General features: G+C 43.7%; 1 protein-coding gene across 1 annotated transcript in view; it reads left to right on the forward strand.

Annotated features, from left to right (window-relative positions):
• The window catches only part of slit1a (slit homolog 1a (Drosophila)), a 93,956-nt gene that overhangs the window by 51,115 nt on the left and 18,199 nt on the right, over window positions 1-24,642 (forward strand). The window contains exons 7-24 of the mRNA XM_046070584.1: window positions 1,545-1,616; window positions 2,418-2,581; window positions 6,682-6,829; window positions 10,849-10,920; window positions 13,658-13,729; window positions 13,831-13,902; window positions 14,142-14,285; window positions 15,689-15,852; window positions 16,844-16,867; window positions 19,963-20,107; window positions 20,338-20,412; window positions 20,493-20,636; window positions 20,736-20,879; window positions 21,021-21,187; window positions 21,954-22,086; window positions 23,842-23,910; window positions 23,993-24,064; window positions 24,170-24,241. Of these exons, the coding sequence (XP_045926540.1) occupies window positions 1,545-1,616; window positions 2,418-2,581; window positions 6,682-6,829; window positions 10,849-10,920; window positions 13,658-13,729; window positions 13,831-13,902; window positions 14,142-14,285; window positions 15,689-15,852; window positions 16,844-16,867; window positions 19,963-20,107; window positions 20,338-20,412; window positions 20,493-20,636; window positions 20,736-20,879; window positions 21,021-21,187; window positions 21,954-22,086; window positions 23,842-23,910; window positions 23,993-24,064; window positions 24,170-24,241 (1,953 nt within the window). The remainder of the gene's footprint in view (window positions 1-1,544; window positions 1,617-2,417; window positions 2,582-6,681; window positions 6,830-10,848; window positions 10,921-13,657; window positions 13,730-13,830; window positions 13,903-14,141; window positions 14,286-15,688; window positions 15,853-16,843; window positions 16,868-19,962; window positions 20,108-20,337; window positions 20,413-20,492; window positions 20,637-20,735; window positions 20,880-21,020; window positions 21,188-21,953; window positions 22,087-23,841; window positions 23,911-23,992; window positions 24,065-24,169; window positions 24,242-24,642) is intronic.

Genomic DNA, 24,642 nt, shown 5'->3' on the forward strand with positions numbered 1-24,642 from the left:
AGTTAAAAAATCATACATTGTGATTTCTGGATGTTTTTTTTTTTAGATTATGTCTCTCACAGTGGACATGCACCTACGATGACAATTTCAGACCCCTCCATGATTTCTAAGTGGGAGAACTTGCAAAATAGCAGGGTGTTCAAATACTTATTTTCCTCACTGTATATTCTGGACCCACTTGCGCATTTACAGGTGGACAGAGGGTCCTGCAAATCAATCAGGCACGAGATTTAAGACCACTTCCTTCACTCTGTTCAATCTCACTCTCATTATCTTTTCACTCAATTACCTACTCATTTCTCACTGTGCAAATATTTAATTAAAAGCAATGGTAAAAAGCTAAAAAAAAAAGAAAAAGAAAACAGGACCGTAAAAGTTGCAGTGCAGTGTAAGTTATCTATCTACAAGTTAAAGGCAGTGGTTAAAAGAAAAGTCTTCAGTCTTATATTAAAAGAACTGACAGTTTCAGCAGACCTGCAGTTATCTGGGAGTTTGTTCCAGATATACGGAGCATAATAACTGAACGCTGCTTCTCCTTGTTTAGTTTTGACTCTGGGGACAGAAAGCAAACCTGCCCCAGATGACCTGAGGTCTGGATGGTTCGTAACGAAGCAGAAGATCAGAAATGTATTTTGGCCCTAAACCATTTAGTGCTTTATAAACTAACAGCAGCATTTTGAAATCAATTCTTTGACACAGGGAGTTCCAACCATCTTGATCAAAAATCCCTTTCAAGTGAGCAGGCATTCCACCCTGGACACACTGCGACCATGTGACCATGCTATGCAGTTTATAAACATTCAATTAATCTTCCCTTGTCAAAAATCATAATCACAGGCCTCTGTTAGAGCCTTGTTATTTTTATGGTGAAAGACTGTGCTGTGCATGCGTGTTTCTGGGTTTTTTAGGAGGGTGGGGAGACAAAAAGAGCCATTAAAGGCTGCTTTCATGGCATGGATGGATTGCAGATGTAGTGATATGGTCATAATAGTGTAAGAAGGGATGTGGGGGTTGTTTTGATGGGGTCTGTATGTATAGGTTTTAGGGGGGAGGAGGACAGGTTGTGTTAAAAGGGGGAGCAGGTTGAAATATGTTAAAGGGTTATTAGGCTGATTGAAATGACCTGACTCTCTCACTGCAGCTGCTGCCTAGCATCTGAGGGAAGTGTGTGTGTGTGTGTGTGTGTGTGTGTGTGTGTGTGTGTGTGTGTGTGTGTGTGTGTGTGTGTGTGTGTGTGTGTGTGCATTATATGTTTCTCCAGCTACGAGTTGGGGTGCTTGTAATCATGCTTGTATGTGCATTCATGTATATATAGTATATTTGCATGCACGACTGTACGTGTGCGTGGGAGGTGCGAGGACTTCCCATCTGTGTGGAATGGGGTGTTACATTCCCAGCGGGATGCCACAGAGAGAGGGGGGATCAATTTAGAAAGATGGAACGGAAGAGGACAAGCACAACAAAACTCTTTTTGAAGTATATATTTTAAAAATGTTCTCCCCTGCACTGACGGTGTGACTTTGGTCGCTCTTCTGTTTTCACAGAACGCTGAACAACAACAACATCAGCAGCATCCCCGTCTCCAGCTTCAACCACATGCCCAAACTACGAACCTTGTAAGTCAATGCTCTCTATCTCCGCTGGAGATATTCTTTAAAATAAAGCTATATTCCACATGCATGCAGGCACAGTAGAGAAATGTTGGAAGTCCCATTTAATCTCAATGGGAGTAGATTCTGTCATTCCAGGCAGTGTTGGGGGGCAGCCATAACCACAGAGCACCACAGAAGGGTCTGTAGCAATGCCAGGGGCCATTATCCCCTCCATCTAAAGCACACACAACAACAACTGGCCCAGATAGACGCAAATAGCCCTAGGAGCCCATTGTGTATTGTGCATTGTATGTGATTACTAAATGTGAAATTACGTACAAATTAAAACAATTATGCCTGCTGAAACTCTCAGAGCCGTGACTCCTTGTGGCCACACTTCTTGTGGTGGCTTTTTGGGCTTCCTCACTCCCAGTGGGGTTATATTATATAGCTTTTCTGCTTGTGTGTACACTATGTCTCTCCTCACATTGGTTTGCAAGTTAGCATACGTGCTCCAGAGGTCCACCGCACCACAGCAAGAGTTATTCTCGACAGGCACAGCATTCAGGAATGCCGTGTTTGGAGTATTGGGTTTAGAAAAGTTCTCTTTAGTGTTCCTCCTTTTTTGAATGTGCCATTTACAATCATACATGTAGAGTATCATTTAGTGTGTTTTGCCACAGGGATCGGATGTGATGAGTTCTAGGAAAGAAAGACACTTTCAGTGCTATTTGTGTCTTCAGCGGGTGTTAAATTTTAGATAGCAAAGAAGGCAGAGAAGATTTTTCAATGCATCCATGTTTAATTCTTTCTGTCTTTTAACAGTCGTCTCCACTCCAACAATCTGAACTGTGACTGTCACCTGGCCTGGCTGGCTCAGTGGCTCAGACAGAGGCCTACAATTGGTCTATTCACCCAGTGTACATCCCCTGCTGAGCTCAGAGGACTCAATGTGGCAGAGATACAGAAACACGAATTCAGCTGCTCAGGTAAGACTTGTGGAGTTAGTTACACTAAACTTTAAAAGAGAGACACCACAACAACATTGTGTATTGTTTCTCTAGTTATTTACATGTTCAGTGGATAGGGAAAGCTAGTTTTACAGCATCACAAAAAGGGATGAAATGGCGATCTTTTTGTTGCACACTTACTTTGATCAAATCATTCATGCCAAAAACTCCTCCCTGCACTCAGTGGGAGTGTGTTTTGTGTCTGTGTGTTCACCTGGCAGCCACCTGACAGCTCCTTTGCCCCCGGGCAGCTCTCCTCTGGCCCTTTCATGTGCCTCCAGCTTTCGGTAGCTGGCAGCTTTGCCAGGAAAATGCCATGACACACACACACACACACACACACACACACACACACACACGTAAACATAAACACGCAGTCGGAGCAATGGCTTTTCCCCTACTGACAGTCTGACAGTAGTGCCCCTCTATTCGGTCGTCATTATTCATGACCTCTCACCTTGTCGCACAAGGATTTCTGTGGCTTTGAACTCGCTGTTTCTCTCTTGCTGTGTATGTGTATGTGTGAGAGCGAGAGAGCATGTGCATGTGGGTGTGGCATGGCATGTGTTGGGGTTATCATATCAGGACAATGGAAAAACAGCATGAGAACCTCCACTCCCCAGAAGGCCATGTCATGCTCAACACCAGCTGCGAGGGCTGTTTGCATCTACGAATGTGTGTGTTTGCGGCTGTGTGTCCACCAATTTCTCTTTCTTTCTCTCTCTCTCTCTCTCTCTCTTCATGGGTTGTGATTTTACGCAGCCATACGGCGTGACAGCACAGATCATTAACTATTCATCGCCCAGGGAAAGGGACTCAAGGCGTGGGAGTATAACGATTCCCAATGCGAAAGGGGAGCATCAGGGAATCTTTGGGATCTAGTAGGATACAGATACAGAAAGTTGAGTTTTTGCTTGATGGAGACTTGCAGTTCATGTAGCATGCTGATATCAGTTTCCATCATGTAAGAATGTTAACAGGGTGTTGTTTTTATATATGAAAGCTTTTACACTGATTGACACTGATTGGTTCTCTGTAAATCTCACTAGTGAATGGTCACACGTTGTGGGCAAGGGAAACAACAATGAATAATAATGCTATATATTTCTGCCTCTCTGTGTACAAATACATGGTCAGGCATTCACATGCACACACACACACAAACACATTCTCACAGTTTCTTCTTGAGTGCATGAATGACCAGAAGTTGAACTCCCAGTGAAGGACTCATTAGGGACTGGCTCGCTGGCACACACATTTTGTATTTTCGAAGTTCAGCACTGTGTGTTTGTGCGTGTACTCAGTTTGTGCTGTGACCAGGCCAGGCCACCTGCGGGGGATTTGGGGCGGGGTGGCGCTGTTGTGGAAAAGAGGAAGAGGGAAGAGAGGCATGTTGTTGTTGTTGTGAGAGGCTGGAGAAGAAAAATGGGGTACAGTGGGTTATTAGTTGTTGCAAAATATGGTGAAATCCTGCAGCACTCTCGGCATCGTGACTCACTGACTATCAGTCCCAGCATTCAGCTGGTAAGCGTCATGATAAGTTTTTGTCAGTAATGAGCAGAAAAAACGTATTTACTGCTCCACTTTGAGGAATAATATCACGTTTTTCCAGGCAGTCGTTTGTCATCAATCGAAAGATCTCATTAAAGTTGGACAATCCGAAACTCAATTCTAGGGCTCATCATTTTCTGTTTTAAAAAAGCGATGCATTTTTACTTTGTAGCTATACTGAATGATTAATCTGGGTGAAAACTGGATTTTGAAAACAATATTTGCAGAGCAAAAACTTTTACTTTTATTTTTTAATTACTCACTCTGGTGTTTCTCTCCATTTTTCTCTTCACTTTGTTTGGCCAGAGCTATTCTCATCACAAAATGATCTTGTTTAATTTAAAAAGGTGAACTGCATAAAACACATGTTTTAACGGTAAGAAGACCTCAAGTGTGAGTAAAAATCTCTTTGTTAGCTCCTTTTAACAAAATGCCTAGTTTAAAAAAAAGGTGGACAGTACCTAAATACCACTGCCAAAACATTTTCACCCCAATTACTCTAATTTTCTAACCCAAATTTAGATTACAGAAAACATTTCCACATACTCATTGCTCCCCTTGATCATTTACAGGAGAGGTAACTAAAAGTTTGAAGCTTCTTAAGCAAATTTACGGTTATATGACAGAAAATGAATGACCATTGTACTGGAGTACTGCTCCTGAGTAATAATAAATGAACCAAAAATATTATGTTTGAAATGAGCAATGAGAAATATATTGCTTGAGGGGTGGAATAAAATACGACCAGTGTGTGGGAAACAGAGAAGAAAGAGGGGGAAAGGGAGCTGTGCTGAAAAAGAATTTGAGGAAAGAGACAAATGGGAAGAAGCCAGTGATAACATTTTGAAATGGTGAGAGAAATGAGGTGGAGTGAGGTTAAATGTAAAGACTTGCGAGCAAATGGACAGGTGGTAATTGGTTGCAGTGATGGGAGTGGAGAGGCTGAAAATGAGGACGCTAAGAGGAGTCAGAGAGAGCAGAAAGAGCAGCCGGACGAGTGGAGAGTGATGGAAAGGTAAGAGCAAATAAAACAAGGGAAATGGGACGGGAATAGAGTGGTAGGGACTGCGGACTGGGAAAAGGATAATGGGGAAAACAGCACTAAGATGAACAGGGGCGAGCGTACATCAAACAGCTTTACCTCAAGTATACCTGTCAGAGAGCTGTCATTGTTAAGGCTGCTCCAGCTGTGCTCTGCACTCTCCCTGATCCCAGGCCTGTCAAATATGCCACGTTAGATCAGAAGGGAGTTCTTCTCTGCCCTACACCTGATCCCAGATCTGTCAAAGTTCTCCCATCGCAGATCACAGGGCCTCAGATCACATGGGTTGAGCGATTGTTGATTCACGTTCTTGATTCTGTTTGTTTACCTGATTCCCAGAGCGAAACACCTCGGCACATCAGGTAATTGATTATGATTGGCGAGATACATGAGGTCTGACCTTCAACACTTATGAGCTAAATGGTCCAAGAGCTGAAGTCATTTTGTGGTAATGCATAATGTTTGGCAGCGATATTACTTTCTGTTTTAGGGAGTGGAGTTTTGAGAACTGTGCTTTCCCTGTCACTGCCTTTCACCATCACTCACCCTGTCTTCCTCTCCCTGAATCTCTATCCCCCCCTTTCACTCTCTCTCTCTCGCCAACATTTTCCACACGAGCCAAGCGATAGATAGGAAGGTAATCAAATATTCATGGTTTGAATCTCGGATTAGTAATGCTGTGTAAATGAGGCCATTTAAAAGTCTGTTTTATTCATTTTATCTGGGTTAGGCTTACATACACACATCTTGTACACACACACACCACACATACCAAACACGCTGTATTGGCAATGCAGGCGCCCGCCCTTCACCATATCGTTGACAGTGCCGCAGGTATTTGAACAGGTATCTAGAGACAACGTGATGGGTTGTGTACTCAGTATGCAAATTGAAAAGTTGAAGTGTTTTAGAACAAATGGAAGTGAAGAGGTGGGGGGTGTAAAGCTGAATGTGCAGAATGGCATCAATTCCACCCAGAGAAGCAGACTCGGGAGGAAAATTTGCAGGGAGATCAATGGATGTTATTGGGAGGCCTTCAATGACTGCTCCAACTCTATTATTCATGTCTTTCTTCTCTTCTCAATATACTGTGGCACTCCTTTGATAGATAACCTAGTTTCTTGCCCATTGATTCTCAAGGATGTACGGCTTTACAATAAAGTCAAGAGTATGATCTTTCATTTCTTTTTCTCAATGTCAAAACATCCCTGGGAATATGTGTTCATTTGCAATTCAGTTTATAAAGCATAAAGGGTTGATGACACAAACAGCAGTAGAAGAGTTTGAGTTCCACATAACTGCAAGAGCTGCTCCGCGTCATCGCACAAATCCTCCGGCAAACAGTCTCACCCTGTAATCCCGCTTAGAGTTTTGATGTTCTCATCAAAACCAACCAAATCCACCCGCACTTGGTCAGTCCACCTCATACACCTGTAGGAGCTACACAGTTCTCTCCTCTCACCATACCTTCTTCTTTTCCCTTCAGGTCACCAGGAGTCTTCCAGCCTGCAGCCGTGTGTCATCGGTGGAGGCTCTTGCCCCGCCATGTGTACCTGCAGTAACAACATTGTGGACTGCAGAGGAAAAGGTCTCACCGCCATCCCAGCCAACCTGCCTGACAGCATGGCCGAGATGTAAGAACAATACCTGTTTCTTTAGAAAATAGTGTCACCTTAAAATATGTTTTGAAGGCCAATTTAACCAAGTACAGATGCGCAGTCTTATTTGTCACATATAGACATATACATATAGAGACTAAATTCATTCTATATTAACATTTATCATTAGCAAACAAGGGATCATAGCTCTGATTACACAACACAACACTGCTGTGTTTTTAGTGTATGTTCACTATGCATGACATGGAGAAAATGTGTGATCTGCTAAAATAATTTCCAATATATTTAGTAATTGTGAAGCAGCTGTGTGTACATGATGGCCATGTACAAGCCATGGCCAAGTGTCAATACAGCCACCAACTCCCAGTCAGTGTTTGATAAAACATGAACTTTGCATGTGTTTCACCTGGCAGGTGTATAGCAAATGGATGGACATTCTTTCATTTGCTGTACACTGAGAGACACACATGCAGACTTAGAGCAGACTTTAGACAGAGACTGCATACTCTTATCAGCTCAGATGGTTGTGAACCGCATGCAAGCGCTTTGCTAACATCCCTCCTTCAGTTTATCAGTCCTCCAACATCTGTCTGGGCATTAACTGTTTACGGCCCACATGCTATCAGCCAACTGTAATTCCCTGGAATGCATGGCTAGACTTTTCAAGGTAGTGCTTTTAGTCTCTTTATCAGGGGTTTAATGCCCCTGGCAGAAGTCAGGATGAAATGGTACAGCAACACCATGATTTATGCACGGTGTGAAAAGTGAGGATTAAGGGAGAAAGCCAGCGGTCGCATTGCATGTGCTTCCAAGGAGCATGTGTGTAGTTAGGAGGACACAGCAAGTTTCTAGGTCTCCTCCTCCCCATGGGGTCTGTTTATAAATACCCAGCTAGCATGGAAGTCACGGATCCCATGTTCCCCAACAACCCTGACCCATTTCTAGTGCAGTAGTGTGCTCAATTTCCTAATTTGGACAAGCAGTGTGTTCTTGCCTAATTGAATGACCACACACGAAATATTGAGATTTTGTCAAATCATTCATTAGTCTTCACACATCCTGCGTATAGACTTTTGAGATGTAAATAATTCAGCCTTACCCTTGCATCTCATGTCTTTTGGTTTGTAGACTCTTCAGTTTGCCCTCCAGTTGTAATGTTCCACAAGTGTAGAAACTGAATCTATGAGCCCAATAACCAGTGAGCAGCACTAATGGGAGAACAGGGAGACAGCTGAAAGATAGCTCTACCACTGGTTTTATAGAGAGTAGATTCTCTCTGCACAGCAGATGAGTAGAGATATTTTAAAAGTCTCCCTGCCCTTCACATCTAATTGGTGTGAAGGGCAACGGTGTCCTGCTAATAAACTCTGTGTTCTGATTCATCTTTTACAAGACCAGGGTGAAACACTGGCTTACATCATGTGCATTCCTCCTGTCCTGCCCATTAGAGCCTTACCTTACAGGTTATATTCCCACAGCGCTCTTTCTTTCACTCAGTCTCCTCCTCTCTTGATTTTTTTTCTCCCCCACATTTCTCTCGATCTTCTCTAACTCTTTCCCAGCTTGCCAAATCACCACAGGCAGGTTCGAGGAGGCAGATCAACGGTGAAGGAATAAAAAGGGAAGGGGGGGGAGGGATTCCGCTCAATAATTTGGTGCAGCAGGTTTGATCTGTGCTTGAAGTTCATTATAAAATCAGTTTCAGTTACAGCAAGGCGGGCTGCTGGGTATCAAGGCCAGTCTAATGCCTTGTTAATGAGGCACTCGGAAACTCGCATACACACACAAACGCACACATGCTGCTCTCATTATCTACAAATCGGAGACCTGCAACCACCCTGCCCTGCTCTCCCCTAATGAATGCCAGTGTTGTGTTTATGGCTGGGGATGTGAGCTGGTTTCTGTACTCCTCTCTTGTGAGACCAGGCCCAGTTAGCCTAAACACCACCACAACAGATTATTATGCACCATAGTCTCTGTCTGCAATGACTGAACTCTGCCATAAAATCTCCCCCTGCCTTTCATCCGCTGCTGCGGTCCTGCCATCCATCTCTGACTCAGGCACGCACTGGGTGAATACCCAAAGGCATAATGTGTTTCCCCTTAATGAAAACCATGCTCAGACCCTAATGAAAAGGATGAAGACCATTGATTGGGCTGACACAAACACTGGCTCACAGACACACAAACAGACACACATACAAATGTTCAGTCGGATAAATTGGAAGAGAACCATTGATTGTCCGTCCAAAGGCGACTCTGAGAGATTGTTTCTTTTGTTCTCTGCCGATGGACAGAGCAGCTTCTTTGTTGATTGGAGGGATTAAGTTGCTTGCACATATCGATCTGCGAGGAGCGATGGTGTGAAGGCTAAAAAGTTGTCAGACAGCAATGTGTGTCCTCGTCTGGCTCAGAGGATTCTGTCATAGGCTGACACACACCGGAGTACCACAGCACGTAGGCATGCACATACACAACAGACACTGAAACACATGCAAACGGCATGTAAAGTGCCAGACTGGTTTGGACCAGTCAGACAGACTGGTTGATGAGAGAAGGCGCTAAAGCCACTTGGCCCACCACTCTGCCGCATGGTGAGGGCAGAGGAACCACAGAGCTGTCACTTGCTGTAAATCCACAGACACATTGGGACAGGCAGACAAAAACAGACAGAGAGAGCATGTACACCGCAGGAATCTGTGGTCTGGAATCACTGCTATCTTAAGAATGTCAATTGCGCTCCTATATCGCTCCATAAATGTAGGCCACTCCTTTGAAGGGGAAAGCTTCGTGAATGAAACATTTGGAAACTTAAAACCGTTAAGTGGCTGTGGCTAATGTCTAACAACAACATTCACCCCCCATGAATAGACATAAACATAGCAATGCAGGAGGCCGGAGAGGCATGCAGTAAATCTGTAATTGTCTCTAATAGAATAATTAAACATGTGGAAATGGTCCAGCGCCAAGAAATCACATACTTAAGAGGGTGATGGTTAAATCTATGAACAACGTTCTGTTTGCCAAGGAGTTTTGCAGATTTTTTAAATATTTAAAATTTTTCTGTGGTAACAAATAGCATTTTAATGATTGCTGATGCTGATGATTCCGTTGTGTAGCCTACTGGACTACAACCGGCCTTTGCCTCCTGTTCTGCAGACAGTTCCTCTGCTGGGAGGCAGCATGGTAGGACACACCAGACAGGCCCACAGCTGGCTCCCTCCGGGCCCTGCTAAGCCTTGTTAAGGACAGTTTTAAAAGCTGCGAACTGACCTGCAGATAAACAGCCCTCTGCCAGCTACACCAGGGAATTGGTCTGGGACGGAGCTGAAGTAGCAGCCGGCCTGAAATACATGGACATGCATGCCCACGCTAATGGGGTTTGGTGATGTCTGTTTCCCTGGGACCATCTGAGACTGATTAGAGTTTGTGACTGTTCTGTATTAAATGACCAAGTGCATATTTGTCTGTATATTCATTTCGGTCTTTGACATTTTTTATGGTGAAACTCTGCTTCAGCTGCTCTTGTGCTCGCAGGGAAATGTAAACTAAAAGAAGTCATATTTCACCATGCTGCAAAGGTTTCAGTGGACACTTTGCAGACACCCAGAGGATAAAGAGAAATTTCACAAGCACAAGTGAGATCATTATTGATTTCAGGATCTCATTTGAGAACATAAGTGCTGGACACTGTAAATGTTATACCAAGAAGAAATATTACTTTTAGTCTAAGGCCTTAACACCCTCCCACAAACTAAAAAGGAGCCTTTTCCCCACCAGTCCTTTTCCACTGCACTTTAGTATTCAGACTGTTTATTGGTTCAGAGGATGTTATGACTCCAACATGCCTGGACCTATTACAGCTGGGGAATAGATCTCTCCTAATATAATCAGGCCAATCACCAAAGGTCAGAGGTAAAGTGAGGATTACTCAGCTATGTTGCCATGGAGAAGTCTATTGTTTGAATAACTGATGGTCTCCTCTCCTCTCCTCTCCTCTCCTCTCCTCTCCTCTCCTCTGCTCTCCTCTCCAGACGTCTGGAGCAGAATGGGATTAAGTCTGTTCCTCCCGGAGCCTTCTCTCCCTACAAGAAACTGCGTAGGATGTAAGTACAGCAGTACATTCACCTCAGGGCTAAATAATACAGATGAGAACAAGAAGTTGAGGGTTGGAAAAAGAAGTGACAATTGGAAGTCTGCTTATTCCACTCCTAAGGAGTATGAAGTATTTATTTTGTCTGCGCCTAAAGAACATATTCTTGTTCTCAGACTTGGGGTGGCATGGAAAGCAAGCACTCAGATGCTACATGAGCATAATAACAGCTCTCATCTTTCATTGCTGCGCACTGGTATTCCCCTGGCTACTGTTGTATCCAGTCTGTGTGTGTGTCGGCAAACTGTAAACTGCTGCTGGGACGATGATGAGGGGACGGAGAGTGTGCTGGAATGAGGGCTGAGGCTTTGCTCTCTGTGGGAGCGAAGTGACAGTGACAGGCTGGTAGTTTGAGACTGAGTGGTTTTTCACCCGTTAACCAGCTGTCCGGTCACCCAGCCAGCGAACACCAGGCGGCCAAACCCATAACTCCAATAACACCAGGCCTGACCGACATAGCAGCAGGAGACAGAGGAAACGGAAGGTCAGGGAGTTGCTCTGCCCTTCTTAAAGTATTGCTCACTGTTTTATCATTCAACTCCAGGGACAGTTCAAATGAGGTGATTACAGAACAGTCGACAGACTAAAGTAACTGCTATCTAATTTTAACTTTGGGAAATCTCAGTGGAAATTAATATTTATTTGAAGAAAAAGAAATGCAAAATGTTTTTTTAGTTAAAAAATTGTCAACCAGGTCAGGTTTCTATGAAACCCTTAAACTAAATGAAGTGTTACAGTAAGTTTGAAATGTTATTACAAAAGAGGTTCATTACTTTATATGATAGATACACACTTTTGTGGTTTTCATAGAATAAATAGAAACCAGAATCAGTGGCAGTTTGACAGATTCAACAAGTCCAAATATTAACAAGCTGTTAACAGAAATGGAGCAAATGGAACTAAATGAAGCAACAGCTATCTTATTAACGCTTCCCTGAACCTGGACCAGGAAATTTATTTGCACTAAAAATATATGCGAAAAAAAAAATTGGCTCAACGTTAGGGTTTAACAATTTTGTGGTTAAATCAAAGCATCATTTTGCAACTTTTATTTTTACATAGGGTCATCACACAAACCAGATTTAATAGCAGTTTCACACATTTAACGGATAATAACATCAACAAACCTGGTTAGCAGAAATTGCAACATTAACAATCATGCCTGGTTAACAGAAATTGCATTGAGCAGCTGCTATCTTCCTGTAGTGCCCCTGACTCTAATCTCACGGGGAAATTCCTTAATTAATTGTGAACCTTGTGGTGTCGGTCAACCATGTCAGGTTTTCACATTTAGTTTGGTGAAACTCTAATAAAAATGTTTAACCTAAACCTTCCCCCCCTCAGGTTTTCATAGAACATACACAAAGCAGATTTTCTCTTTATATCTGGTCTTCCGAACAGACACAACCTGCTACTGTTGCTGCTGCTGATTCTGCATTTAGCAACAACAATGCATGGTTGCATGTCTGTGTTGACCTTCATTGCCTCTGTTGATTCAGCTGGCTATGTGCCCTCACTGGCCCAGCCTGTCCTGTGTCCAACACCCACAATACACACTGAGTGTAGACAGCCTCGATACATCATGATGAAGATGGTCACTCTCCTGGGTCAGGCTCTCCAGATGTTCATATGTACATTTTTTTATTTGGTGTTTTTTCTGGGATATTATATATCGAAAATAGTTAAATATTTGATTACAAGGCAGTGTTGGATAAGTTAAAGTTATATAGAGGCTTTTGTGTGTGGGTCTGTGTATTTGTTTGTTTATTTGTGGTGTGTGCAGGTATGTATGCAAATGCCTCTCCTAACCCCGAGCGTCCTCTTCTCCCAGTAAATGCCAACCACACACGTTCTCTTTCACCTTGTCCCGGTTGGATGACCTACACATGAACCGTCCCTTAAGACAGGAATGAAATAGATCACACACCGACACATACACAAACACACCAGCGAGTTTACAGACACACACCAGTGCAGATGTTGGCTCCTTCGCCGCGTTTTCAATTCCAGGAAACCTCAGTCCTTTGCAAGAAGACAAATGTGTACTTATTTAACTGTTACCCCCAAATAAGAAAATATCCCTCTTCTTCACCACATGATGATTTTCCTTCAAAGGTATCCAGTCAACTGGAGTTCAGTCCACATACTCCATTTACTCTCTCTCTCCATCTGTCTTTCTCTCTTTCTGTCCCACTGTTCCTCATCTACTGTTGCATTTACTCACACACACACACAAACACACAGGCTCAGTGGTTACCCTGCAGGGAGAGGCCTGTGGATCCTATTAACAGCGGCTATGTTCAGAGGCAGCCTACTGTATTTCACTTTGGATATCATCCGTGCACCCCATTTTTACTCACACACGCTCACCATGATACAACACCGCTTGATAGGCCACAAATAATATAAGTAAATGTTTTGATTGGCGACGAGACTCTCGCCCGCTCCATTTCAACAAATCCCTTTAAGGCACGCACCATCAAACATGGGAGAGAGCTGGAACTCATCTTCATCCAGCTTACACTACATTTGCTTCCTCCTCGCTTGCCAGCGACAAGCATGGGACCTTACAACCACCCCGCCTTCCAATGAGGGTGACACCCAGGTGATAGTGGGGCCAAACCTCGCAAACCTTGCCTAAATCTCCATGTGATTGACTTTTAATTATTTGGCCTTCGTCTTCATCACAGAGACCTGAGCAACAACCACATCTCAGAGATAGCTCCTGATGCCTTCCAGGGCCTGCGCTCTCTCAACTCCCTGTAAGTGGCACAGAGCCGAGTTTGTGAATGCGAATGTGCATAAATATCAACCCGATTGTCATTTCTCGTGTCTAAAGCAAGTCTATGTTGTGATTTCCCAGCGTGCTGTATGGAAATAAGATCACCGACCTGCCAAAGGGGGTGTTTGACGGCCTCTACGCCCTGCAACTGCTGTAAGCAGAACACACACATACACAGTCTGCTGATACATTGCAGACATATACTGAATACCAGGCATCCTTTACTCCCACTCAGTAAAGGAGTCATAACCTTCACATAAATGTTGTACCAGTGCATAGTTTTCTAGATGGAATGCATAATGAATGAATGCATAAAGAAACTCTGACAACCTGCTTTCCTCTCTCTTCCCCTTCTTCCCTCCCTCTTTTTTCCTCTTCTTCCCTTCTCTCAGGTTGCTGAATGCCAATAAGATTCACTGCGTTCGTGCCAACGCCTTCCAGGACCTGCAGAATCTCTCGCTGCTATCGCTCTACGACAATAAGATCCAAACCCTCGCCAAGGGCACGTTCACATCACTACGAGCCATACAGACCCTGTTAGTCAAACACTCTCACACACACACACACACACGCCACTGTACACGCTCTGACACATACCGAGCCGTCACCACCATAAAACATGAGCCAACACAGGAGTTGTTTACTTGCAGGTCTGTGTAATAACACAGGAATGGAATCATGAGGTAGAGAGGGGAGTAAATCTATCATCTTCACAAACACACGGACACACACAGCTTCTGCGGCCAGATCAAGATCAAAAACAGCGCACATCACACCCACTCTTTCCACCACTGCTACCCAGACCACCAATTCTTTCTAAATGACTGTCCTTTTTTCTTTTCCAATAAACAACGCAAAACTCACATTGTTATCTATACAGACCCCACACTGTGGCATCTACCATGTTTGAAACCCACCGCATGACATTGTCATCCATATATGCAAATACAAGACATACAAGACACCTGTTGAAGATGATGGATAGTGCTGCCCCTTGGCTCACCACATATACGCATAGAGGGCACAGGGTTTAAGGGTCTCAGTCTAAAAAAAACTGCTTCTTGTTTTGCCTACACTCTGACGAAGGGGTAAAAATACACGTAGAACCTTCCCCCAGTCTCTGTTCATCTAAATTGACGTCAGAATTTGGATGGCAGCACACACTCTTTAAACGTATCGGTGATATAGTTAAATTCAGTATGTCTGTATCAACAAGCATGTTTTGCAATATACACTCAGGTGGCAGTCTGTTAGGTACACCTAGCTAAAACTAAAGCAGTCCAAGACAACAGTCCTACGATGAATTCCATCCATCACAAAATTATAATGTATAAGAGATGGTTATTACATGTTATGGTCATTGTGGATGCTTTAGCTTGTTGTGCTTTGTATGAACTGTATTGCATTACACTGTGCATACTGTGCGGTGTTTCTAATCTCTTCCCCATTTACAGACCAAATACTAGAAACATCTCTCTGCATAACACAACATTATTCACCAGCAGCACAAACAACAGCCTCCAAAATAACCACAAAGTTGACTGAGTGAATGGCAGTATATCAAATAGATGCGCATATAAAATAATCAAACTGATGTTCAGAGAAATTTACTGTGTTCCAAACTCTTAATATGTGTAAAACAAGAACTTCAGTAAGTTCTTGGTTATTTTAGGACAGTTTTCCCAGAATTACACTTTTTTACAAATAGTTTGACATTTTGTAAAATACCATACGCTAATCAATTTTCTTGCTACGTGTTTGATGAATACCGTCATGTCTGTACAGACTACAAGACCAAGCTACAGCCAGGATACAGTTAACAATTGCTCTTTCTTTGCTTCTAACCTGACAGTTTTCATGTGTGTTGCTTTTTCCCCCTCTCACTCTTTCTTCCCTTTCTTCTTCTGTCCACCTCTCCCCCTCCCTATCTGTTCTGCAGTCACCTGGCCCAGAACCCATTTATTTGTGACTGTAATCTGAAGTGGCTGGCCGACTACCTGCGTTCCAACCCCATCGAGACCAGCGGTGCCCGCTGCGCCAGCCCTCGCCGACTCGCAAACAAACGTATTGGACAGATCAAGAGCAAGAAATTCCGCTGCTCTGGTAGGCCGGTGGCTCAGTGACACTGTCTCCAAATCTCTCCCTCTTATCTCTCTCTCGTGGGCGCTCTGTCTCTCAGACAGGCTTTGTTGTTTTTATTCCACTTGTCTCTTGCCGCTCTACTCTTCTCTCTTTCTCTCCGCTGGGAGTGGGCATTATCTCTGCATTGTTCCCTCTACCTCATACCACATTTAACGAGTGATCATTCCTGGCATAAGGTTTTATTTGGCCTATCACTTGCTGTGCCGGTGCATCTTGATCAATATCTCCCCAGATGAACTTGGGGCCAAGGAGAGATGGATCGTTCGCTGTTTCTTGATTTCCCCTCCATATTACCACATTGTGAGTCTGGTTTCACATTCAAACCACAGTGAGCTGAGATCACCAGTGGAGGCTGGTATAAGGGCTAGAGTTTCTGTACGTGCCCGCCATTCCTCTGCCCTCTGCCAATCTCAGGCTCCCCTCCATCTCCCGTTGCCCCCTCATCCCTCTCTGCCTGCCAGTCTCAGGTTTCCTTCACACTCCCTCACTCCTTAGCCAGACCTCACCGTCCCCCCTCCCTCCACCTTGTGCCCACTATTGTGTTTATGCACTGTGCTACGCTGTCTGGCACTCAGCACTACTGAGGTTTCACACTTCTTTATAGCCTCATTTGTTTGACTGGAACCATTGAAGAAGGGAGTCCATGTGTTTTTCTATTTCTTTCCTCTTTCTCTCCACCCCTTTTTTTGTCTTTTGCCTCCTTCTTTCCCTCATGTCACTCCTCCTTAGCAACAGCCAAATATTTACCACCTTTAACATTGTTATTATTCTCTCCACATTGTCATACACAGAGACAGTCCTAGGCTTCTCTGTTTAACTGTCATATACCTTGAGTCATGTGTCGTCATATATAAGCTCTATATATGACTTTTCTGAAGCATAGCGCCACCACAGCTATGCAGACCAGACTGGTCTCTCTGACATCCGTCCCTCTTTCTTTTCTCCATCACAGCCAAAGAGCAGTACTTCATCCCAGGTGAGTGGCTTGTAAATGTTCACACCTATCATTGTCTTCCTCTTTTCTTTAATTATCCACCCGCAGCCATGTTGTGGCATCATTTTTTCCATTACTTACCGTTCAGTCAAATAAAATTCTCCCACAGGCTAAAGGGTCATTTCAGTTTATTACAACTTGGCTTATATTTCGGTAATAATAACATTTTATTTACCAAGTTAATTGCTGAGAGCTGGAAACATGGCGACATTGCTAAAAATAAGTCAGACAGGGCAAGGAACACAAATATTCAGATGAACATACAGATTTTAAACAAACAAACTAGGCCAACTTGTGCAGGAGAGAAAAAAAAACATGAGAACCTCCCAGGTGTTTACATCTGTCACAATTTACAAACCAACTTCCTAGTTGGACTTTAACCTACCATACTTGCCATAGTTATGTGCAGTTTTCATGTACAATGAAGGATTATTACAAACATTTCTGGTGTACTCACTTTTGGTTTTACCTCCATCATTTCTTGATAGACCTAAGTTGTAATAAACTGATGTGATCCTTTAATATATACAAATAAAGAGTAAAATGCTCCGTATTTGTATACCGCCTTTCTAATCTTTTCAACCACTCAAAGCGCTTTTACACTACATCTGCATTCACCATTCACACACTGAGCCTAAGTGCTCAAACAGAAACTAACATTCACACACTGGCGGAATTGCCAGGGGCAATTCGGGGTTCAGTATCTTGCCCAAGGACACTTCGACATGCAGCCTGGGGTAGCCGGGATTGAACCACCGTCCGATTAACGGCCAACCCACTCTACTTCCTGAGCCGCCCCTGCTAGTATAGTAGTAGGGGTATAGTAGGATGGACTTCAGAGGAAATTATTTGCACAGAAAAAACAATGGGCATTAAAGGGTAAAATTAGTTGACATTTGTGTGTGCGACTAGCTAATTGGGCCTATGAGTGACTGTACCTGCATGTGTGCACTTTAATGTGATCTATGCGTGAGAGCGTCTCTTTCTCCTCAGCTCTGTTTTCCTAACAGTCTCAGCAGATAAAGTCAAAAGGAAGTGGCTCTTTGCTTTGGCATGAGCACAGACAGTCACTCACCAAGTGGGGCAGAAAAGGGGGGAGGGAGAGAAGGACAGAGGGGAAGGAAAGTGTGTCCTTTCTATCAGTAAAAGCTAAAGAAAATAAAGCCCACCAGAGGACCCAGATTCCTATCAGCGGATGTTTCCGGACCTCTTAACAAGAGCACTTCCAAGAAAATAACTAGGAGGAGCAGTGATGTGTGTCGAACTCTGTCTGTGTGTGTGTTTGTGGTGCTGATGCTTGTCTGATTCAGTGTCTATGCCTTGGTGTCTGTGTGTGTGTGTGTGTAAATTAATGTGTCTTTATGTGCTAAGCTGAGATAAAGCTCTACACTGGCTTAGAGAACAAATGGGAGTACTATGTAAGCAGAAGGAAGATCAAAGCCAAATGTGATTAATGAGAATTTCACCCTCCCTGAATGATAACAATAAAAGCCTCCACAATGCGCACACACATGCACTCAACACACACAATCGCTGACAGCACGGGAATTCCATAATACATTGATAATGAGGAACCAAGCTGCGGGGAATTATGAGAACTTCTACAACTCCAGCGATGAGTCATTTTGCACCTCGGAGAGGGAAAAACCTCATCCCTCTCCTCTGTGTTTTCTCCAGTTTCATTTAAATCTGCTGACAGTAAAAGTGTCGCCTCCACGCACTTGTGACGATGACGATGACTCAGGCTCACGAATCTCCCCTGGCTCCTCTACATCAAAGTGCTGGGCTGTACTTTCATTGCTTCCTCTGTAGCAGGAAATGCCTTTTCCTGTTGTCTGGCCTAGCGAGGGAAAGCTCCTTAATGACCTGCATTACTGTGTCTTCACCGTCCACTGAGCCACTCTGAAAAGTGACACAACTTCAGGAAAAGCAGCCAGAGGAAGTCATTTCTGTGAATGTAATTCACTCTTTCACTGTCCAGCTGTATTCTATTAATGTCAACGATGAGGGTTTAGGGTTAGGTTATGGTTTCAGATGGCACTCCATTTATTTAGACAGATTTTTGATACTCAACTGTTGGATTTAGTCCTGGTTGTTTGAGGTTTTCCTGCTCATGATTTTTGTCTGGGTGCCCCACAGCGTCCCGCTGACGTAATCTCCAAACCTAAGGCAAAGAGGTGCATCGATGTGAGCATGCAAAAGGGAACGGGACACAAAAACGATATCCTAACAGCAAAAGCTGAGCTGTTCCATCTAAATGGAACATAGGCACACACATAAGCTCTACACGTACACAAACACACATATATACACAGACACTGAGACACAATACACACACATTCAGAGACACACACAGACTGTTCTAAGTGGTTCCCAGTGCTGTTCCATTATTGAGCAGCCATGATGTAACTGGCAGCACGCTTTTTGGCACGTAACGTCTATTCATAGACAGAGGAGGTGCAGGAAAACGTCCCACACTTCCCTCGCTGCCTCATTCGTGTTCTTCCTTTATCAGGACAGCTGCCGCTCTGTACCTCCACCACTCACCTTTCATTTCATGTCTTTTTTCACTCCTTTCTCTCTTTTCTGCCCTGCATGCATTTATGTCCCTCATGCCCTCCTTGTCCTGTTTCCTCCCCTTCGACTGCACCTGCCTACGCATGTTTCCTGCTTCCACCCATCTTCCGCCATCCTCTCTCTCTCTCTCTCTCTCTCTCTCTCTCGGGTGCTCTGCTTCACTGACGCCGGCAGCCCAAATCCTCTTTGGCATCTCTATCTCAATCTCCCCTGCTACTGTTCTTTTCACCCCACTGCTCCCACTCTATCACCTCTCTAAAATAACTCACCCTTGCCCCACCCATTCATCTCTCTCCTGTGAATGGTAGGAGAGCTGCAGGATGTTTCTTCCTCCTAAGGTTAAAGATTAGGAAGGGAAGCCGCCTTTTAGGTCACAACAGGACAAACTACTGACATACAGCTATGGAGGGAGTGGATGCGTGACTAAGGGTATCATGGGAAAGTGAGGCCAATCTTCTTTTGTGTTATAAGAGTATGTGTTTGCATTTTCTTTCATTCAGGTACAGAGGACACCCGTCTGAATAATGCCTGTAACAGTGATCCAGTGTGTCCTCCCAAGTGTCGCTGTGAGTCAAACGTAGTGGACTGCTCCAACCTGAAGCTCACAAAGATCCCCGAGCACATCCCTTCATCCACCACTGAACTGTAAGGAATCAGGAAAAAAGGATATTGCTGACAGGAAGAGAGAGAGAGAGACGGAGTGAGCAGAGCATCAAAATAACTGAAAAAGAGTAGATGTACCCTTGAAATTTGAGTTGAAAGAAATAGAAGTTCTAGACTGAGCAAATTCAAAAACTCACTGAGTATTAAAAGAGAACTTTGAATTTGAATAGATTTCTCTGTATGGTTAAACTTTTTACACTTTTTCTCTCTAGCCGCCTTAACAACAATGAACTCACCACTCTGGAGGCAACTGGAGTGTTTAAGACCCTTTCCCAGCTGAAGAAAATGTAAGTGAAACTTTCATGATTTGCTTGCCTCTAAATAGTATCACATTTACTTTTCTGACATGTTTTTTGCCTCCCCACAGTAACCTCAGCAACAACAAGATCACAGAGATTGAAGATGGGGCGTTTGAAGGTGCATCGTCGGTCAATGAGCTTCACCTCACAGCCAATCAGATCGACTCTGTCCGAAGCGGGATGTTCCATGGCCTTGAGGGACTGCGTATGCTGTGAGTGATGAACAAACACACTACTTTATTTAGAAAAAAAACAGTGAGATAATGTTTCAGATCTTTAAGGCTGAAGTGTTTCGTTTCTTTCCTCTCTAGGATGCTGAGGAACAACAAGATCAGCTGTGTCCACAATGACAGTTTCACAGGGCTGCACAACGTCCGTCTGCTGTCTCTGTATGACAACCAGCTGACCACAATCACTCCTGGAGCCTTCGACACTCTGCAGACTCTCTCCACCCTGTGAGAAACTATCAGACACACACGTACATACACACACACACACACACACACACACACACACACACACCCCTACCTTCAATCATGCATTTCAAATTTCATTGCACTTTCTTACAACCTCTCTCAATGCGCACCCTCTCCCAGTAACCTCTTGGCCAACTCCTTCAACTGTGACTGCCGGCTGGCCTGGCTCGGTGATTGGCTGAGGAGTAGGAAGATTGTGACAGGTAACCCTCGCTGCCAGCGTCCTGGCTTCCTGAAGGAGATCCCGCTGCAGGACGTGGCTCTGCCTGACTTCCGCTGTGAGGAGGGTAAGGGTACTAAGACACACACAACTGCCTATCATGATCTGAGTCAGCTTCTCTTTCTGTATCTGTATCTGTACCTTTATTGCAGCTTCGCCACCAAAATGAAGTAATCTGTCTCTTTGAAAAGAGATAAACATCTTCAATATAGCAGATGATCTCCGCTATGTGTGAAACTAACCTGTCTGGGTCTGACTGATGAAGATTTTAACTGCACTCTGCTCCACAATACGTTATGAGCAAGCCCTGCTTAAAGTGTCTGAGATCATCTTAAATAATGGCCGCTATTGTGCAACTCCTTTGTTTACTGAATAGATTGCTACTCGGCAGTTCTTAAGCTGCTGGTCGATGCTGGGCTGAGTAGAGCTATTGAGTTGTTTGCCTTATTGACCAGTCAGCCTATTTGCACCTGAATGAATGTTAGACTTGTCTTCAGGCCTTGGGCAGCTTCCATTCTTTGCTCTTGCTGGTCGATATTACATTAGTGAGGCTCCCCTCTATCTGTCCTGTTTTACGTTTCACATTTTTCACTTCCTCTTTTTTCATTGTCCCAGTGCCTTACCATCAGTTTGAAGGATTGTGCTATTTTAGCACTGTGTTGTCTTTAGGTGTGCTTTGTCTTCCTACTCTTTTTTCCATGCATCTTTTTTTGCCAGTGACCACAGCTCTTCATTTAGCTGTTCTCCATGTCTTCCCTACTCTCCTTGTCATTCCTCCTTTATCTTCCTCTCTGGTATGTGACTCCCTTCTATCTCCTCTGTTTTTTTCCCAGGCCAAGAGGAGTCAAGCTGTGTGCCCAGACCCCAGTGTCCCAGTGAATGTACTTGCTTAGAGACTGTGGTGCGCTGCAGTAACAAGCACCTCCACACATTGCCCAAAGGCATCCCCAGAAACGTGACTGAACTGTGAGTTCCTTGGCATTAATTATGCCAATTGCGTTTATATCTTATCAGTTTAATTTCCAGGTGCCATGTCTGGCTTTGATGGAGGCAGTTCTGGAAAGGAAACCAAAGATAGAGCGCAACTTAGGAGATATTAAAGCAAAAAGGGTTAGTGAAAACAGTGGATGCAAAAGAAAACAGATCTCTTCCTTTGGATAAGGGGAAAGGAGTCAATAAACCCTGCAGTTATTCTCTCAGACATTCTTCTTCTGTGTTCCCTGTAGCCCTCAGGGCTAGCACTGATGTCACTCTCACACTCAGAGCCAAGGATCAGAGTTTGTGTGTGTGTGTGTGTGTGTGTGTGTGTGTGTGTGTGTGTGTGTGTGTACGTACGTGTGTGTACGTGTGTGTGCGCGCGCATATTTGTGAGAGGGCCAAAAGCCTGTCCACAGGAGCATAGGGGAGCAAGAGGACATTTTAATGAGCAGTTTTCAATGGAAAGGAGAGGGAATGGAATTGGTCTGGAACTTTCCAATACTACTTCAAGTGGTTCAGACTAACTCACACACACACACAGATGCACACACACGCTGTGCAAGCCTTAAGGCCTGTCATTGTCCCAGCAGGTGTGACCAGGTGTGCCCCTCTGTTCTGGGCTTTCATCTAGTCATCTGGAGAGTTTACTACTCCATCATTATCCTAAGTGTCCTTTAGACCGCCATTACCTATCATTACCTCTGAACCCAAAGGCCCCCCTAACTAACCAGCAACCCCCCCTTCCCGCTCTGAGTACACTCAACAACAATAGCAGGAGAAACCCCTGCAGCTGCGCTCAGAGGGCCCAAAATCACCCATTTATCAAGGTGACACAATCTGGTAGCATTTGTGTTGGCAGTGAGCAGGGTGGTTGCATTCCTTGCAGGCATGATGTCAACTGTGGTGGTTTGTACATACATCAGTATGTTAACACACTTGCGTGAACGCACACACAAATGTTTGTACCTCAGTCACTTGAAAAAGTGGGGCGCTGAGTCTGTTTGACGTCTTTGCCCAGGTGTTCAGTCCAAGTAGAAGTGATATATAACTATTTATAGGACTTACTGGCTTACTAAGTCTGACTGTTAGGCACGAGACATAATATTGTGTCAAAACATAAAACCAAAAAAAGTAATTGAAAGACATAACATTCCGCTGTTACATTGTAACATGAGATTAAACTGGCTGCAACGGCATGGGAAAAAGTGTTCTGTGTGATTCCCTGCAAATAACTGCCTCGAGCTCTTCACCTCACCAGTTCACAACGTTAAACAAATCTATATTGATGCTCAATACATTATTACATTTAATTTTCTCAAATAAACACCACAGTGGTTGGATTTAGTATTCGATGGTAAATACATTAAAAATGTTGTGGACAAAAATCTCATTACAAGGTCCACTTCGTAGCTGCTCTCGAGCTCTCGATCACATCACATAATCTTCCTCAGCAGCAAGCTTTTCAAGGTCAATAATTAACTTTCTATCTCAACATCAAAATTGTTGATTGCAGAGTGTTACATATTATTGAGAAAATATTTTATTTTGAAGACTGTGTGACTGCCCTTAAGCCTCAAGACCAATTTCCTGTGTATATGCTGGGATCTAGTGAGTGGCTGACACGACACCAACGTTGGCGCAGGACTAGGGGCTGTCACAGCTGTTGGCAGATACATAACGCATCTTGGTCGGAATGAATGGTCTTATGACTCTGAACTGAACTGTTTGTGTCTCTTTGTTCAGGTATTTGGATGGAAACCAGTTCAGTGTTGTGCCAAAGGAACTATCTGCCTTCAAATACCTACAGCTGGTGTAAGTTTCCATCTGTCTGCCTCCTCCATCTCATTCTGCAGATTAATATGGTGAACTTATGCCTTTTTAATTGTCCTTTCAGAGACCTGAGCAACAACAAGATCAACTCTCTGACCAACTCATCTTTCTCTAACATGAGTCAACTCACCACTCTGTAAGTCTTGGCCAGCCTCAGCCAAGAGCTAGTATTTCACTGTAGTGCAGATTAAAGAAAATATGTTTATATATACATACCTGTGTAATTATTTTTACATTGCAGAATCCTGAGCTACAACTCCCTGCGTTGTATCCCCAAAATGGCCTTCAGTGGACTACACTCTCTCAGACTGCTGTGAGTTTATATTTATTTTCTAAATGCATGCATATAGATATATGTGTGTTCATCTTAGTGTGTCTGTCTTATAATCCTATTTTTAATACAAAATGTGTCTTGCCAGTGGTATGAGAGACGTTCTCTTCTTTCCCGTGCAAATCAAATGTTTTAAATGTTTCTTTCTTGTCACATAATTTCCAGACACCATTCAAAGCGGCAACTTCACTTGAGACAATGGAAGTTATTTTGAAAGAAGACTCACTTTCAGACTAAATGAGTTATTAAGGAAGATATTTTTACAGCTTGCACTGACTACAGAGACAGTACAGCAGATGCTGAGAATCTTTGATTTACCCCAGAGGACTGAAATAGTCTAAACAGTTATGACAGCTTATGAATTCACACACACATACACACAC

Source organism: Micropterus dolomieu, linkage group LG15, assembly GCF_021292245.1.
Source record: "Micropterus dolomieu isolate WLL.071019.BEF.003 ecotype Adirondacks linkage group LG15, ASM2129224v1, whole genome shotgun sequence".
Classification (NCBI taxonomy): domain Eukaryota; kingdom Metazoa; phylum Chordata; class Actinopteri; order Centrarchiformes; family Centrarchidae; genus Micropterus; species Micropterus dolomieu.